General features: G+C 52.4%; 1 protein-coding gene across 2 annotated transcripts in view; it reads left to right on the top strand.

The window, feature by feature from the left end:
* LOC140430017 (calcium and integrin-binding protein 1-like) overlaps nucleotides 1-17329 on the top strand; it is a 116583-nt gene that overhangs the window by 4930 nt on the left and 94324 nt on the right. The window contains exons 2-4 of one of the 2 annotated variants that reach the window (XM_072517579.1): nucleotides 12327-12361; nucleotides 13680-13875; nucleotides 16028-16717. In XM_072517579.1, the coding sequence (XP_072373680.1) occupies nucleotides 12327-12361; nucleotides 13680-13875; nucleotides 16028-16534 (738 nt within the window). In that variant the 3' untranslated portion in view covers nucleotides 16535-16717. Of the gene's footprint in view, nucleotides 1-12326; nucleotides 12362-13679; nucleotides 13876-16027; nucleotides 16718-17329 lie in introns of those variants that run through there. The other variant, XM_072517580.1, reaches the window with a different exon arrangement.

Here is a 17329-nt window from a genome sequence, read left to right on the forward strand (position 1 = left end):
ATCAAGTGTTCTTCTGAGTAAAACAGAGTGAAAGAACTGTGCTACAGAATGTTGATAAAGAGACTGTCACTGCTGGCAGGAGCAGTCTACTTTCACAAGATTAGGCCACTTACTGCTATCATTGTGTAAAACCGTCTGCTGTTCCATATTTCAATCTCTGAAATCAACTTGAGTATCGTGATAATACTGTCTTCTATGTTGGACTGGATAGAAATAAAGTACACTAGTAATCTAGGATTATGCGAGAGCTAAAGAATACACGTTTTCTCCAGACGGGAATCACAGGACTGCAGCCTCAGGTTTTTATGGGTTGCGAAGTTTATCTACGGGATACAACAAGATTACTCGAAGAGGGGTCAGCTGATCAAGATACACTGAAATTACATCACACACTGGTGGCAGCTAGTTGGGAAAGCGAGCTGTGCCATCAGTCTGACATTAATAAGGCATGCCTCTGCTGCAAAAGTGGGCAATATTGAGAAACAAACCTTGGGTGGGATTCTCTGCCGGCCGATGGTGAAATTGGAAAAGTGGATTGGGTGGAGAATCGGCTTTGATGCCGAAAACGTGGGAATCGAAATGCCGGGATCACACCAAATCGCAATTCTCCGGTGCCTCAACAACGGCGTCAATGCGTTCCACTCCGCACGTACAATAAACGCCGTTTGCATATCATTAGTGGGCCTGACCCGGTATTCTCTGGGGCCTCTGCGATTCTCTGCCTCCACTGGGAGAAATCCCGGGGAGAGGTTCACTTGTTCTTTTAAACATTGTGGAACAGATGCCATGGCTGATGAGGGAGTGAGAGGAGGTTGGACATGGAGAGGCACGGCCGTGGGCTGTGGTCAGGGCCGGCGGGGAGTGTGGGTGGGGGGGGGGGGGGGGTGTGACGGGAGGTCGGGGGGACAGGCCATGGGACGGGGGTGTCCAGGCACAGACCGCCATTGCCGCGACATGCAAGGCAGCCATCTTCCTGCACACCCCACTGACCATCCACCTTGGCCCCTGGTTCTGCAGTGACACCGGCCATATGGGTGCCCCCACCCCACCATCATAGCACCCCAGCCCCCACCCTCCATCCCACCAACCCACCACCCTCCGCCATACCACCGCCCCCCCCAACCAGCCACCACCCGTTGGCAGAGCATCACGCTGCCCACCCAAAGGCAACGGCCAAATTAGCCCCTCCAGGGGGTCACAGACGAGGGCCGCAGAGCGTACCGCTGGCAAGTGCATCATCAGCTGATGGCACCCCTGCCAGCAGGGACAGGTGCTGGGGACAGAGGCCCCTGCGGTGCCATGCAACGACAGAGCCATGGATGGGGGAGGGGGAGAACGTATAGGGCATAGTCCGCAGTGCCAACTGGGGCGACCATGTAGCCCAGTAGACCTGGTTGGGCAAGGGTGGTATGCATCATCTTAACATATCGGCTTTTCACCCCCTGCAGACAATGGATATTGGAATTGGCAGCAATGGTGGCTTTCCTGCTTGTCACTGCAGCTCTGGGGATGCACAGCGGTTGTACGAGTCCTCAATACCGGGGCCCCGCAAGACTGTGTACTTAGTCCCCTACACACACGACTGCGTGGAAAATGTGGTTCCAATTCCACCTACAAGTTTGTTGACGACACGCCCATAGTGGGCCAGATCTCGAGTCAGAATACAGGAGGGAGATAGAGAACCTAGTGAAGTGGTGCAACGACAACAATCTATCCCTCAATGCCAGAAATACTAAAGAGCTGGTCATTGACTTCAGGAAGCAAAGTACTGTGTACACCCCTGTCTGCATCAATGGAGCCGAGGTGGAGATGGTTAACAGCTCCAACTTCCTAGGGGTGCAAGTTACCAAAAATCTGTCCTAGTCCACCCATGTCGACGCTACCACCAAGAAAGCACAACAACACCTCTACGTCCTCAGGAAACTAAGGAAATTTGGCATGTCCACACCAACTCTTACCAACTTTTACAGATGCACCATAGTAAGCATCCGATCTGGCTGCATCACAGCCTGGTATGGCAACTGCTCACCCCAAGACCGCAAGAAATTTCAGAGAGTTGCGAACACAGCCCAGTCCATCACACAAACCTGCCTCCCATCCATTGAGTCTACCTACACCTCCCACTGCCTGGGGAAAGCGGGCAGCATAATCAAATACCCCTCCCACCCGGCTTACTCACTCTTCCAACTTCTTCCATGGGGCAGGAGATACAAAAGTCTGAGAACATGCACGAACAGACTCAAAAACAGCTTCTTTTCCGCTGTTACCAGACTCCTAAATGATCTCTTATGGACTGGCCCGATTAATACTGCACTCCTGTATGCTTGTGTCTATGTATTTACATTGTGTTCCCTATTATGTACTTTCTTTTTATTTTATTTTCTTTTCTTTTCATGTACTTAATGATCTGTTTGAGCTGCTCGGTACACGGGACAAGCAAGAGATGAATTAAGGGTTTGTCCTGTTCACTCTACACTTTGCTTTGTAACTTTAAGTGTGGAATAATAAAAACATAGACAAACCATGACTTAGCTGGCAACTAAGACTTCAAAATAAAGAAAAGGTACTTACTTCCACATTAATCAACTTCTTCTTGAGTTCTCTGTCCGAAGACAGGGCTGACCCACAAATCCCTGACCTCTACCATGGATAGGGCAAGGAGGTTGATCCCAAATCCACCTTAGCTATAACAGGGATCAGACCCCATACTGTTGGTATGAATCTTATCTAAACTGGCTTCCAGCAACTGAGCCAACTGATGCTCCAAGTCCAGGTTGCAGTGGCAACATCACTTTTACACGCATGTAATAGCCGGGAGCTATGGATAGTGATGGTAGGGCTATTAACCGATTATCATATGTTAAGAACCCCACTGATGTTAAATATAAAGGTATCCCAGAACTCAGAAGGGTACCTTGGAGCACTGGTTCTTAATGGTGTCTATTTTCAATTTAGAATCGGGTAGAAAAGATATGCGAACCACGGAGGAAGAGTCATTTTGTGATCAATTAATATAGAATATTTCTGAACTTAATATACACACACAGTATTACATGAAGTTACCCCTTTGTTCCCAACTATTGACGTTTCCTGAACTCCGAGACATATCTTGTTCCCAAACAACATTCAATATTATATAACTCTGTGGAATAAATCTAGCAGATAGTTACCATGCACAGGGTTTTTTCCCATGTTTCGAAACACTGTCTTCGGTTTCAGTGAAGGTGTAATCTTCTCGGTTCAAGTTTTGGATTTTAACTGGCTGCCCTTTTAACACAAAATTGTTTTCAGGGGAGACTGTTCTCTGCAGCTGAGTGTGGTTGTGATGCTAGCTACGTTGCCCCTTATCCAATTATTGTGCGATGGATTTATCATTCTTTTCCTTTGATGATACCTTGTGGACCTGGCTTTTAGTAAATATGTGCCAATTCCTGTATTTCTCCGCTTTTAAGTGACGTCTCCCATACCCTATTGTTTTCTCCGAGTCACATTGGTAAACACTTGCTTTTCCCACCGGTATGCTAATTCGCATATCAAAACATTCCTTCCGACAGCTTTCCTCATTTTATTTTATTTTATCCCAATTTCATTTTTTTATCTTAATTTTCCCCAATTTTTAACGCATCACTGTCTTTATGCCATGATTTTACTTCATGCTACACCTACAGCAGATTTTGTAGCCTTAAAGAGCAAAAACATAAAACGCTGGAAAAACCCAGCAGGTCTGGCAGCATCTGTGAGAGAGGAAATAGAGTTTTGTATGAGTCTTCTTCAGAGCTAAGGAGAGGAAGAAATGTGATGGATGTTATACTGTATAAGAGGAGCTGAGGCAGCTGGAGCAGAAGGTCAGTGGTTGTTGGGAACAAGGAGAGATTGCAACAAAGATGTGTAGGTCATGAGACAGAGGAAGCATTAATGGTAGGGGAAGGTGCCATTAGTTGCATAAAGATAAGGCATCAGAATGTGTTAATGGATAAGAAAGGTCAATGCAGAGGGCAGCATGGTGGCGCAGTGGATTAGCCCTGCTGCCTCACGGCGCCGAGACACCAGGTTCTGGCTCTGGGTCACTGTCCGTGTGGAGTTTGCACATTCTCCCCGTGTCTGCGTGGGTTTCGCCCCCACAACCCAAAGATGTGCAGGGTAGGTGAATTGGCCACGCTAAATTGCCCCTTAATTGGAAAAAATGAATTGGGTACACCAAATTTATTTTTAAAAAGGTCAGTGCTCAGTGAAAGCAAAACGAAAGTATACGTGACAGATGGCCCGGTGGGGGAGGGTTTCATTGGGACAAAAAGTGTTCTAGATATTTAAAAAAGGGTCAAGATAGAGAAAACAAGTCACAGTCTAAAGTTGTTGAACCCAGTGTTGAATCCTGAGGGCTGTAACATGCCTAATCAGAAGATGAAGCCTTTAAGATTTAGTTCAAAGCTCCGCTTAACATTTAGCAGGCTCCCATGTCCTGTCCATGACAGGTCAAGACTTCCAGTATCCTTTGAAAATTATGTCACTGTCTTCTGAGAATCCCCAAATTTATATCCAGCAGCAAAGTCCACTTCTGTGACTCCTTGGGCGAAATTCTCCGTTATTGGCGGAAAGTCCGCCGATCGGCGCAAAAAACGGCGCAAATCCGACTTGCGTCACGTCGGAAAAATGGGTCGAAAGTCTCCGGCCCGAAATGGGCTAGCAGCGACGTAACAGGATCCGCGCTTGCGCAGTGGTTCACGCCGTGCAGCGTCATACGCGCCGCACAGCGTGACGGCTCATAAGGCCGCGCTGCTCCCCCCCACCTGACCGGAACACCCGACTGGATGGCTGGCCGCCGCTCAGCCCCGAGGTTCGAGTCACGGGATGTGGAGGCGCTCCTGGACGCGGTGGAGCAGAGGAGAGACGCCCTGTATCCCGGGCACGGCCGCAGAGTTGCCCCACGCCACAGCCGGCGTCTGTGGAGGGAAGTGGCAGAGGCCGTCATCGCTGCGGCCCTGACACCACGGACAGGCACCCAGTGCCACAAGAAGGTGAACGACCTCGTCAGAGCAAGCAGGGTGAGCCTCCCCATATCCCCCCTCCCCCATATACCCCCTCCCCCATATCCCCCATATCCCCCCCTCCCCCATATCCCCCCTCCCCATATCCCCCCTCCCCATATCCCCCCTCCCCCATATCCCCCCCTCCCCCAAATCCCCCATATCCCCCCTCCCCCATATCCCCCCTCCCCATATCCCCCCTCACACATATCCCCCTCCCCCATATCCCCCCTCCCCATATCCCCCCTCCCCCATATCCCCCCTCCCCCATACCCCCCTCCCCCATACCCCCCTCCACCATACCCCCCTCCCCCATATCCCCCCTCCCCATATCCCCCCTCCCCATATGCCCCTCCCCATATCCCCTCCTCCCCATATCACCCCTTCCCCATATCCCCCCTCCCCCATATCCCCCTCCCTATATCCCCCCTCCCCATATACCCCCTCCCCCATATCCCCCCTTCCCCATATCCCCCCCCATATCCCCCCTCCCCCATATCCCCCCTCCCCATGTCCCCCATAATCCCCCACTCCCCCATATCCCCCCTCCCCCATATCCACCCCTCCCCCATATCCCCATATCCCCCTCCCCATATCCCCCCTCCCCCATATCACCCTTATCCCCCCTCCCCATATCCCCCCTCCCCATATCCCCCATATCCCCCCTCCCCATATCCCCCATATCCCCCCTCCCCCATATCCCCCATATCCCCCCTCCCCCATATCCCCCATATCCCCAAGTGAATCCAGCCCTAACCTTAACCTCTGCAATGCACGCGCAACCGATGGCGTGCATTCATATACCTGCCTAACAGTGTTGCCTTTTACCCCTGCCACCCCCCCCACAGGATAAGCGCGCACACAAGAATAGGGAGCATGTGAGGACTAGAGGAGGCCCCGCTGATGAGAGGCCACTGACCGAACACGAGGAAAGGGCCCTGGAACTGGCTGGCGGACCTGAGGACCGGGAGGTTGCTGATGCAGAGGTCGGGGGCATAGTAGCAAGTGAGCCACCGACAGCCCGTCCCCATACCCCCCCTCCCCTATATCCCCCTCCCCCATATCACCTGATCACTGCCTGATGTCTAACCATGCATGCTTCATTGTGTATCGCAGGACCAAACGTCCAGGCACCCATCCCCGCAGATGCAGACCGCCCGCAGGATGCCCCTCGGAGGCCACAGGAGACGGAGAGACCCGGACCCTCCAGCATGCGACGCCCGCAGGATGCCCCTCGGAGGCCACGGGAGATGGAGAGACCCGGACCCTCCAGCATGCGACGCCTGCAGGATGCTCCTCGCACACCACGGGAGACGGAGAGACCCGCACCCTCCAGCATGCGACACCCGCAGGATGCCCCTCGCACACCACGGGAGATGGAGAGACCCGGACCCTCCAGCATGCGACGCCCACAGGATGCCCCTCGGAGGCCACGGGAGACGGAGAGACCCGGACCCTCCAGCATGCGATAACCGCAGGATGCCCCTCGCACACCACGGGAGACGGAGAGACCCGCACCCTCCAGCATGCGACGCCCGCAGGATGCCCCTCGCACACCACGGGAGACGGAGAGACCCGCACCCTCCAGCATGCGACGCCCGCAGGATGCCCCTCGCACACCACGGGAGACGGAGAGACCCGCACCCTCCAGCATGCGACGCCCGCAGGATGCCCCTCGCACACCACGGGAGACAGAGAGACCCGGACCCTCCAGCATGCGACGCCCGCAGGATGCCCCTCGCACACCACGGGAGACGGAGAGACCTGGAGCAACAGGGAGACAACACCCCCGTCACGTGCGGGAGCGACCACCCAGCGACGAGGGGGGCAGCCACAGGCCCCCGTCACATCCGAGCCAGGACACCACTACCCAGGACACCACTACCCAGGACACCACTACCCAGGACACCACTACCCGGGACACCACTACCCGGGACACCACTACCCGGGACAGCACTACCCGGGACAGCACTACCCGGGACAGCACTGCCCAGGACACCTCTACCCGGGACAGCACTACCCAGGAAGACGAAATACCGGACAGTGACTCAGAGTTGATGGGTGGAGACGAACCCCCACCCCAAAGTGCCATGGACTCAGAGTGGGACGAAGAGCACGACACAACGCCACTGCTGTCACCAACACCCTCCACCATCGCAGAAACACTCACCTTGGTTGGGCACTTTAGTGATGAGGCGTCTGGTACACTCACTGGTGCGCACAACACAGCCGTCCCGGTACAGCAGGTGGAGGTAGGAGCAGCAGAGGGGCCGGGCGGCCGGAGGGCAGCCAAGCCCAAGCGAACATCTGCCGCCCAGATGGATCCCTGGTTCCTGGAGTTACCACACCCACACATAGATCCGATGCAACCACCGACCCGGAGACGAGCGAAGAGGGTGACGGCCGGCTTGCGGCGGCTGCAGTCGCAGGTGGAGGAGTCCACCCGCGTCCAGGAGCTGGGAGTGGTGCCGGTCATGCGTGCCACCCAAGCTGACACCGCACGGGTGGCGTCCGCGGTGGAGGCAATGGGTGCGACGGTGTCAGACATGGGGAACGGTTGCGAGGCCTGGGGCTTTCCGTGCAGGCGGCGTCTGTGGCCCAGGAAATGGCTGCCCTCTCACAGGAGGCCATGAGCCAGTGCCAGCGCCAGATGGCAGAGGCGCTCAACGCCATAGCCCAGTTTCTGCAGGCCATGGCCCAGTCTCAGCGGGCCATGGCCCAGTCTCAGCAGGCCATGGCCCAGTCTCTGCAGGCCATCGCTGAGGGCATCGGCGCCAGTGGCCATGTGCGAGCCGGCGTCGCACTGTCACAGACAGTGTTTGCCAACCCCCTGGGCTCCATGGCTGCAAACCTGCAGGCCCCTGTCGATACCAGCACGGGCCTCCAGGACTGGCAGCGCCAGATGTCGGGGGGGCGTCGGATGGCCAGTCCGTTCGCATCCCCCACCCATGTAGAGGCCTGGGGGCCATCGGGCACCCCGAGGGAGGAGGATGTGGTGTGGTCCGTCCCGGCTCCCCCTGTAGGGGAGGTCCCGGTACACCACGACACCTTGGACACCCCCCTTCCGTCCCAGGTGCATCGGGTGGGCAACGGGCAGGACAGGCTGGCAGCTCGCCATCCCAGTCGCCCGGGCCGCAGCCTGGCCCATCTAGGCCTGCACGCCCCAGGAAACGGCCGCTAAAGGGATCCAGTGTCAGAGAGCAGGAATCACAGGAGTCCACCTCCAGTTCTGCTGTACCGTCTGGGGAACCACGTAGACGTAGTCATAGGGTCCGTAAGGCCAAACAATTAGACACTGAGTAAGTTGGCACAGGTGCAGGGCACAGATGAGTTTTAGGGGCTAGGGCACGTGCATGAACTCCTTTGGTTATTAAAGTCAATGTTACACCTACAGAAGCTGCCTTTGTGCTCTGTCCAAAGCGTGCGGGGGTGTCATGTACGTTGAGCGCAAGTGTGTGTGTGTGAGGGGTGGTCTTACCTCAGCCCCAGGTGAGTCTGCCCCCTTCCCCCTGGGCCGCCATCAACATCCCCCGGGCAGAGGACGGGACCGTGCGCTGCAGTGTCACTGCCGCATGCAGGGATGGTCCGGGTGGATGGTGGTACTGTGGCCATGGGTCAGACATAGTCCAACGATGTAGAGCCAGGAGCTCACCGCAGGGCGGGTTGTCATCATCCTCCATGGCCTGCAATAGACACGCGTCCACCCGCAACTGTGTGAGCCCGGCCCGTTGTGCCGCAGGTGGATCGGCAATGGGGGGGGGGTGTGCATGCGGGTGGGGTGGGTGGGGTTGGGGAGGGGGGTGAGGGTGCTGGGTGGGTGGATGGGTGGGGGGTGTGGGTGGTCGGCTGTTGCCATGGTGTGCGGTCTGTGGCCATACTACCCGATTCCCACGCCCATCTAGTCAGTGAAGCGGGCGGCTATCAGTCTGTCCCGTGCCCGCTGGGCCAGCCGGTAACGGTGGACAGCCACCCGCCTGTGTCTACTCCGTCTGCCCTGACCATTACCCCCATCCCCCTCATCTGGGGAGGACTGCGCCTCTTCCTGCTGCTCCTCCAGTCCGCCCTCCTCTGCCTGTGGCACATCGCCCCTCTGCTGGGCTATGTTGTGCAGGACGCAGCACACCACAATGATGCGGCCGACCCTATCTGACCGATACTGGAGGGCGCCCCCAGAGAGGTCCAGGCACCTGAAACGCATCTTCAGCACGCCAAAGCACCTCTCTATCACTCCCCTTGTCGCTACATGGGCATCATTGTAGCGGTTCTCTGTCTCATTGCGTGGCCTCCGTATAGGCGTCATCAGCCACGATCGCAATGGGTAGCCCCTGTCGCCCAGCAACCAGCCCCTCAGCTGGGGATGGCGTCCCTCGTACATGCCGGGGATGGATGACCGCGACAACACGTATGAGTCGTGTACACTGCCTGGGTAACGGGCGCAGACGTGGAGGATCATCATGCGGTGGTCGCAGACCACCTGTATGTTCATCGAATAGGTCCCCTTCCTATTGGTGAACACGGCCCTGTTATCTGCAGGTGGCCGCACGGCGACGTGCATCACATCGATCGCGCCCTGGACCATGGGGAACTCGGCCACGGCAGAGAAGCCCACGGCCCGGGCATCTTGGCTGGCCCGGTGCACGGGGAAGCGGATGTAGCGGTGCGCCATGGCATATAGGGCATCTGTCACTGCCCGGATGCACCGATGTCTGCGATATGCCGGACAGGTCCCCACTCGGTGCCTGGAATGACCCCGTTGCATAAAAGTTCAGGGCCACCGTACCCTTGACGGACACGGGGAGAGGGTGTCCCCCGCCAGTGCCACGCGGTGACAGGTGTGCCAGCAGGTGGCAGATGTGTGCCACGGTTTCCCGCCTCATCCGGAGTCTCCTCCTGCATTCCCGGTCCGTGAGGTCCTGGTATGACTGCCGGGGCCGGTACACACGGGGCGCCCTCGGGTGCCTCCGTTGCCGTGGGGCCGCAACGTCCTCCTCCCCCTCCTCGTCCTGTCGGTCAGGTGTCCCTCCAGCCTGGGCGGCTGCCGTCTGTCCCTCTGCGGCAGCCTGCGCCGCCTCTGTGGCACGCTCCTCCTCCTCCTCCTCCTCCTCATCCAGGGCAACATAGACATGAGTGGCTGCCGCCAAGGCGGCCAACATCGCTGGATGTTCGGAAAACATGACGGCCTGGTGGGGGGCAGGGGAACGACGACATGTCATCATTGCCCATATCCCCTCCTCCCCCCAGCCAGGTGGCATGGACCGCATGGGTCCAACTGTTGGAGGCTGGCACCTGGCCAGGTGGACCAACTCACTTGCCCTCACGCCCCCCTCCCCGGCACGCCTCCCCCCCCCAACCTCCACCCCGGCACGGACCCCCCATCCCCCTCCCCGGCACGGACCCCCCCCCCAACCTCCACCCCGGCACGGATCCCCCTCCCCGGCACGGACCCCCCCCCCAACCTCCACCACGGCACGGACCCCCCCCCCCAACCTCCACCCCGGCACGGACCCCCCCCAACCTCCACCCCGGCACGGACCCCCCCCAACCTCCACCCCGGCACGGACCCCCTCCCGGCACTCCCCCGGAGCCCAGCCTACTCTAACCACCACCCCCCCCCCTGCCGCACACACACACACACAACCCGAGTCACACCTCTCCTCACGCATTCAGACTGCGGCCACGCCATCGCCTGCCCAGAGCCAACCCCCCAGGCCGTCACTCACCTCCACGCTGGTCGGCGTGAACCTGGAGCACAGGGTCACGCCGATGAAAAGGAGGTTTAATTTACGTCGACGTGAACGGTCATCACGTCGACGGGACTTTGGCCCATCCGGAAGGGAGAATATCGGCAGGCCGAAAATCCTCTGCCTTGCGCAGACCCGTGACATTCTCCGACGGCAGCGGCGAGATTAACGCCCCGCCGACTTTTCTCCCTTCGGAGACTTCGGCAACCGGCGGGGGCGGGATTCACGGCGGCCAACGGCCATTCTCCGACCCTCTGGGGGGGTCGGAGAATGACGCCCCAGGTTCCTTAAATATCTACAAATCCCATCTGACTGAACAGAGAACCGTCCTCACCAGCATTTTGCTTGTTAGCTAACCCAAAAATCACAATTTCCTCTGCTCTTCACAGCAGTAGCTGCTAACCTCTCTCCCTCTCTGTCCAGAAAAACAGCTGTCCCACTTTTGTGTCAAGGTATGAAATCTGTTACTTGATGTTCAATGGGTTTTTGGTTGTTGATGATATGGGCCTGTCTCCAGGCAGAATTAATATGATTGCTAGCCTCCTCTCCAGAATACTCTATGCTATTAAATTAAAGGAGACAATTTAAAACATAATCGTCTTAGCACTTGGACATTGTTATGGAACACTGTAGGCAAGCAGTCGGCTTAATTTGCATCCATGCTGCTGTAGGCAAGGCCTGTCACCCAGGTGTCACTTGCCATTCACCTTCCAAGATCTTATGAGGTAATTGAGCACTTGCAGCTCTGTATCCACGTTCTTCCTGTGATGCCAAGACCGATTACCTCCTCCGCAGCTTCCAGCCATGGTCTCCAAAGGGAAACCTGTGCCTCTCAGCCACAATCTCAGTGAGTAACTCTGGGAGGCATCTGAACGATTGGGGTTGCCAGTTCCTGCCAACTTCTGGCAGCATCGACCCGATGCCATTCATCTCCCTGAACAGCAGCAACTGGCATGGCTTCTGCCCGCCTTTTCAAAGCACCCTTGGGTGACTGTGTCCTGCCTCCGGGCTGCTTTTGACACCATCGATTAGGCGCTAAACCAGCCCCAGACCACTTAGTTAATCCCCATTAAAAATGGCATTGCACGAGCTTGTGGTGCGGAGTCACACCAGCAATTGAACCGATGACTGGATTCCTTTTTAAAAAAAATTTAGCATACCTAATTCACTTTTTCCAATTAAGGGGCAATTTAGCGTGGCCAATCTACCTAGCTTGCACATTTTTGGGTTGTGGGGGCGAAACCAACGCAAACGCGGGGAGAATGTGCAAACTCCACACGGACAGTGACCCAGAGCCGGCATCGAACCTGGGACCTTGGCGCCGTGAGGCCACAGTGCTAACCCACTGCGCCACCGTGCTGCCAGCGATGACTGGATTCCGGACCCAGGATTGAAAACCAATCTCTACTCCTATTTTAACACTGCACACACTCCACCCTCATCAGTTAAATTGTGAAGACATACACATGTTCATCCCTGGAAAAATATATTGTCATAATCATTCCATTTAAAGGATTTTTAACATGTTTACTGATATATCGTACTTTGTTTCTTTTTGCAGGAGCTCACATTTCTCTCAAAACATGAAATTATTCGGTACGTTTCCTACAATTTATAAATATAGAAACTATGCAAAATGCTGTACCCCATGCGGGATAGGAGAAAAGGACAAGAGAATTTGCCTGTGAGAAAGTGGAATTGTGTGATCTGACACCCTGAAGCGATCAATGTTCTTTGCCATGTTCTTGCCCTTGAATGACTAGATAAGTTTTTTTTACAGAAGCTTTGTCATAGCCTTACTGTCAGGAGAATATATCCAGCTCAACTGAGACAAAACTAGACACATTTGAGTCATACTATGCTGTCTATGGCTAAGGAGAACATTGACCAAAGCATGTGTTACCCATAGAATGGCACACAGAGGCATAAAGGATGTGAAAATGGGAGAGAGCAAGAAATAACATGGGGCGGGGAAAGCATAGTGCAAAGCTTGAAATATGAATGTAATCTTTCCTGACATTGCAGAAGTAATGGTGGCCTGACAGCAATGTAATGTGATGGTTTCCTTTAACCATGTTTACAGCTCCTGATATTTATCATATTTTCTCTTTCTGAGGAGTTTTGAAATATTTACAAGTATTTGCTCTGAAGCGTCTAAGTTGGCAATTGAAGTCACAAATTACTTCTGTAATAGTGTAATCAGATAGCAGTGAGAAAAACCAGGGTGAGGAAAGTTGATCTTTCAAATAAGAGGAATGGACATCTACTGGACATAGAGGGATTACATAATTGATCCTGGAACTAAACACAATGGCCACACGAAGAGCAACACAGAACAATATTCTGAAAATTACTAGGTTTACATTTGATCCTGGATCCTGGAAGAGCAGGGCATCACATTAATCTAAATCCTTACACTGAACTTCAAATGATAAATTAGGTAAATAAGTGAATTACACAGTGACGTCCTTATCAGACTTGTGGAAAGATTTTTTATTTTCTATTAAGACAGTCCCCTCAAGCTTAGCGCAGTGCTCTCAATGTCTCTCAGTCTCATCTCCTACTCTTATGAATGGAAGATGTTGGAAATGTTCCGAAAGTCATGAATTTCTTCTGCTGTAGCTGCCTGATGTGCTGAATATTTTCAGAAGTGTCTGTATTTAATTCATATTTCCAGTATCCACAGTATTTTGATTTTCACCTTACCTTGATAAATCTTTACAAAGATTCAGGGCTGTGGTAGTCAGGGCATTGTAGCCCAGACCATCGGCAATATTGACCTGCAGAAATGAAGAGTATATCGTAAAATAAAATTGATAATTTGAGATGTAAGTCATGTGAAATAAAAGAGAGGAAAAAAAAACATGAAAGATGTACATTGCTGCTAAATGTTAACATTAATAATGATGAACAGGACTGAATCAGTTGCACAAGGAGAAGGAAATGGAAGAGAAGTTAGAAAAGGACGAGCTAAAAGTTATCCATCATCCAGCAATAAAATAAGGAATAAGAAAAGACGAACTAGCGCCTCAATTACATCTACCAATGAAGCTATAAAATGTAAGGAAGCACAACAGAAAGTTGAGGTTGAAATGGATAAAGAGATCCAGGTAACCACAAAAGATGTACTCATATATATTTGTAGTAAAGCATTAAGGGCTTAATATCGACTTATCCCATTTTCGGGCGTGAGGGTTGCAAACCGTGATCAGCCATCGCCAATTTCAATGAAGGTGGGCAGCACTTAAATTTAATGCTGCAAAGCCTCATCACCATTATTGTAGCACAGGGCCAACCAATTGTTAAGCTGTTGGCTACCTCTGTGTTCGCTGGTGACTGATCAGTGTTTTGCTAATACCACAAGGTACAATCAGCCTTTTGCTCTTAAAGGCTACCCACCCTCTTAAAGTGAAGCCACACTGAATAATATTGCTGCAATTTAAAACACTGAAAATGAAACACCAGGGTCAGAGAGACGGTGCCAGGGTCATAGCTGGGGTGCAGATGGCTTTAGTGGTGGAGGTGGGCAGGAAGAAAAACTTTGCTGATCTGAGGTGGGGGGGGGGGGGGGGGGGGGGGGGGGGCGCGGTGGTGAGGCTAAGATGGCTCTCAAGGCGACCCTCAGAAGGGAGGGGAAGCAGGTGGCCAGGGTGGCTTGACGTCCTGGCAGCAGTGCATGGTCAGTACATGCATTTTTACATGGCATATCTTGACATCTCATACCCACCACACAACCCACCTCTCATACTGCTCAATGCACCATACCTCCATCGCTTACCCATCAGTACTCCCTGGCATTCTGGTACAACCCCCCTCCCCTGTCGCCTCTGCATATCTACTGATACTGTCAGCCTCACACCTACCTCTTGTAACCTCAACATATCTTGAGCTGTTCAGCTATGGCATTATGCCATCCAATGACAGTGTTACATGATCACTGACATTCTTCCCTCTCTCGCAGTACAAGGTGGCACACAATAGAAGGGAATAATGCAAAATCACCAGAGAACAAGGACACCTATATCCCTGAGCCCTGTTGAGAGAAGGCTCTCAGCATCATAAGGCCAGTGTCATTGAGGTTGAACATTGAGGATGATGTTATGTTTTTACCTTTTGTCTTTTCTCAACTCTCATTTCACCTTCATCCTCTCATCTCACACAATGAACAAGCTGCAAGTGGCGTAACCATGGGCCTTTTACTGCTTTCCCCATTACCCTCTTCCCTCAGGCCAGCTTTCCTCTTCTGATTTTCTGCTTTTAGACACCAGCAAACTCCTGTCTGCCCAGCCATAGCAGCCCAAGGAGGAAGAGAGAGAGCAACAGTACTGATGAAGAGGCCCGTCATTTGCCCTGACACCTGCAGTCACCAGCTGACACACTAGCATTGCTTGTACCTTGGAAGCTACAATAGATTTGGTGTCAGTCTAGGAAATCACCAGGCGTGAGTGGGCTGTAACCAGTTCGGTGTAAAGGATGTTTTTTGAAAGCTCATCGGACAGCAAGGTCGCAGACCAATTCTGCTGCAGAGGCTGACTTCGATGGGGCAGGGTACAAGAGAACACTGAACGGGCATGTACATCAAGATGCTGGCTCCATTTTCTGGCCTGCCAGGCAGCTTCCAGCCACTGTTCAAGAGTATGGAGGAATCAGGCTTCAAATTAGCAAGGAGCATGGTGTAGAGCTTGACTTTCCAACAGCCTCTGTTCCAACCCCCTGTCATGTTGCTGATTTAGAGGCACTGCCACTGCATCCCTTATACCTGTTGCAGTAAGGTCAACTAATCCTTTGCCAACACTGTAAGGACGGAGCATCATCCTCTGGTAAATCCAGGAACTTACCACTACACCTCCAAGAATACAACATAGCACTTCCAGGCACTTTGCAATAGCAGACACTTTTCAAAATCAAGTTGCTTGCAAGTTGTGGGTCTGGCCAGTTAAATAACATTGGTGCCCATCTTGCAGTTTTTTTTTAGAGTAAAATGCACATAGTTCAATAGGCCTGTATAGATCTGATAGAGCTGTGTGACATCGGGACAGCACCAGAACAGTTGATACTGACGCATACAGGGACCACATGGGAATGGCCTTCTCAAGAGTACGGGCTACATTCCAAGTGCTAGCAGTGCAGTGTGCCCCAGTAACAGGATGCTGGGCTTCCATAGCACTGTCTCCAGAGGCCAAATTTGTACCCAAATGTTAGAAAGTAGCTGACCAAGAATCATTGTTGGCATTCTCACCTATTATTTACAATTCTTTGCAGACTTTGGCTTCCCAACTTAGCCGTTTAAAGCTTGAAGGCATTTTTGTGCGGCTGGCAAAGAGGAATCCAGGATTGATCATAGACCTCCTTCAAGATGCTCCATCAGACTATTATCCCCATGGGCCTTCGACAGAAGTACCCAACTGGTGTGTCTGTGGCTTTTGTTGGGAGATGCCGACTGACATAGAGAAAGTGTGCTGCGGGAAGACAGAGCAATATTGCATAAGTAAAAGCTGTGCTATGGCGAACCTGTGTTTGAATGAAGCAGTGCTGCACCTGATGCTGATATATCGTAATGAGTTGTTCGGCCTCCACTCACTCCCTGCTGAAAACTACAACCGTGAACTGAGACATGCAGCATACAGGCAGTACATCATGTGGCAACATGGGTGTTTGGGAGACAACAACAAACGTATCATTCCCAGTTGCTGTGTGTGGATAATCAGAACTACTTTTCCTGATCCTGATGGTGAATATTCCGGGTTTCAAGCATCCCGGTTATCCTAAGGTGCCTTTCTCTGCTGCAATAGTTGATGCTTTTTCTTTGTAATATTATCTTGAAACTATTGCAGAATTATGGAAATATAACAGTGAGTAATGGGGTTGGAGGAAGTTGGCATCACATAACAGCCTTACTCACTTTCTATCAATTATTATTTTGATGGCATAATAATTACAATAAAAAAAAATTCTGACTAAACGGTGTTTTGATATGACACTGACTCAATTGCTATTAGATGCGATAATGGACCTTTACATAGTCCTGAAGCAGAATCCTAAGTGAACCTAATATAGATTATTTTTGATTGCATTTGTTTTTTCTACTTTTAAATAGCTATCTGAATATTTAAGACGATAATTTTAGTTTATTGAGTTACAATCCTCATAGAGACTAGTAACTTTTAAAATGAGATTTGAATTTCCCAGTGAACAACTGAAAGAATCACACAACAAGGTGTCACATTTTAGTCCTTTCACCCTAACAAACTTAAATCAACATAAACTGAATATTATTTAATAGGTAGCTGCTCCCCCAAACGACAAAAAATGACCTTCCCCATTAACAAATTAACACAACCAAAAAAAAAACTTTATGACCCATTTGTATATTATGCCATCAGCAGATTTGTAATCTTGTAGGTTCAGTTCCAAACTCCTCCTGACTTTGCAGCAGGCTCCCCTTTCCCTGTCACAGCAGCTCAAGTCTTCCAGTGTTGTCTGAAAGTCGTGCTTCTCAGTCTTCTGAGTATCCCCGAACTGACATCTGGCAGCAAGGCCTACTCTGGAGAATGATTAGAGGTC

This window comes from Scyliorhinus torazame, chromosome 9, assembly GCF_047496885.1.
Source record: "Scyliorhinus torazame isolate Kashiwa2021f chromosome 9, sScyTor2.1, whole genome shotgun sequence".
Taxonomy (NCBI): Eukaryota; Metazoa; Chordata; class Chondrichthyes; order Carcharhiniformes; family Scyliorhinidae; genus Scyliorhinus; species Scyliorhinus torazame.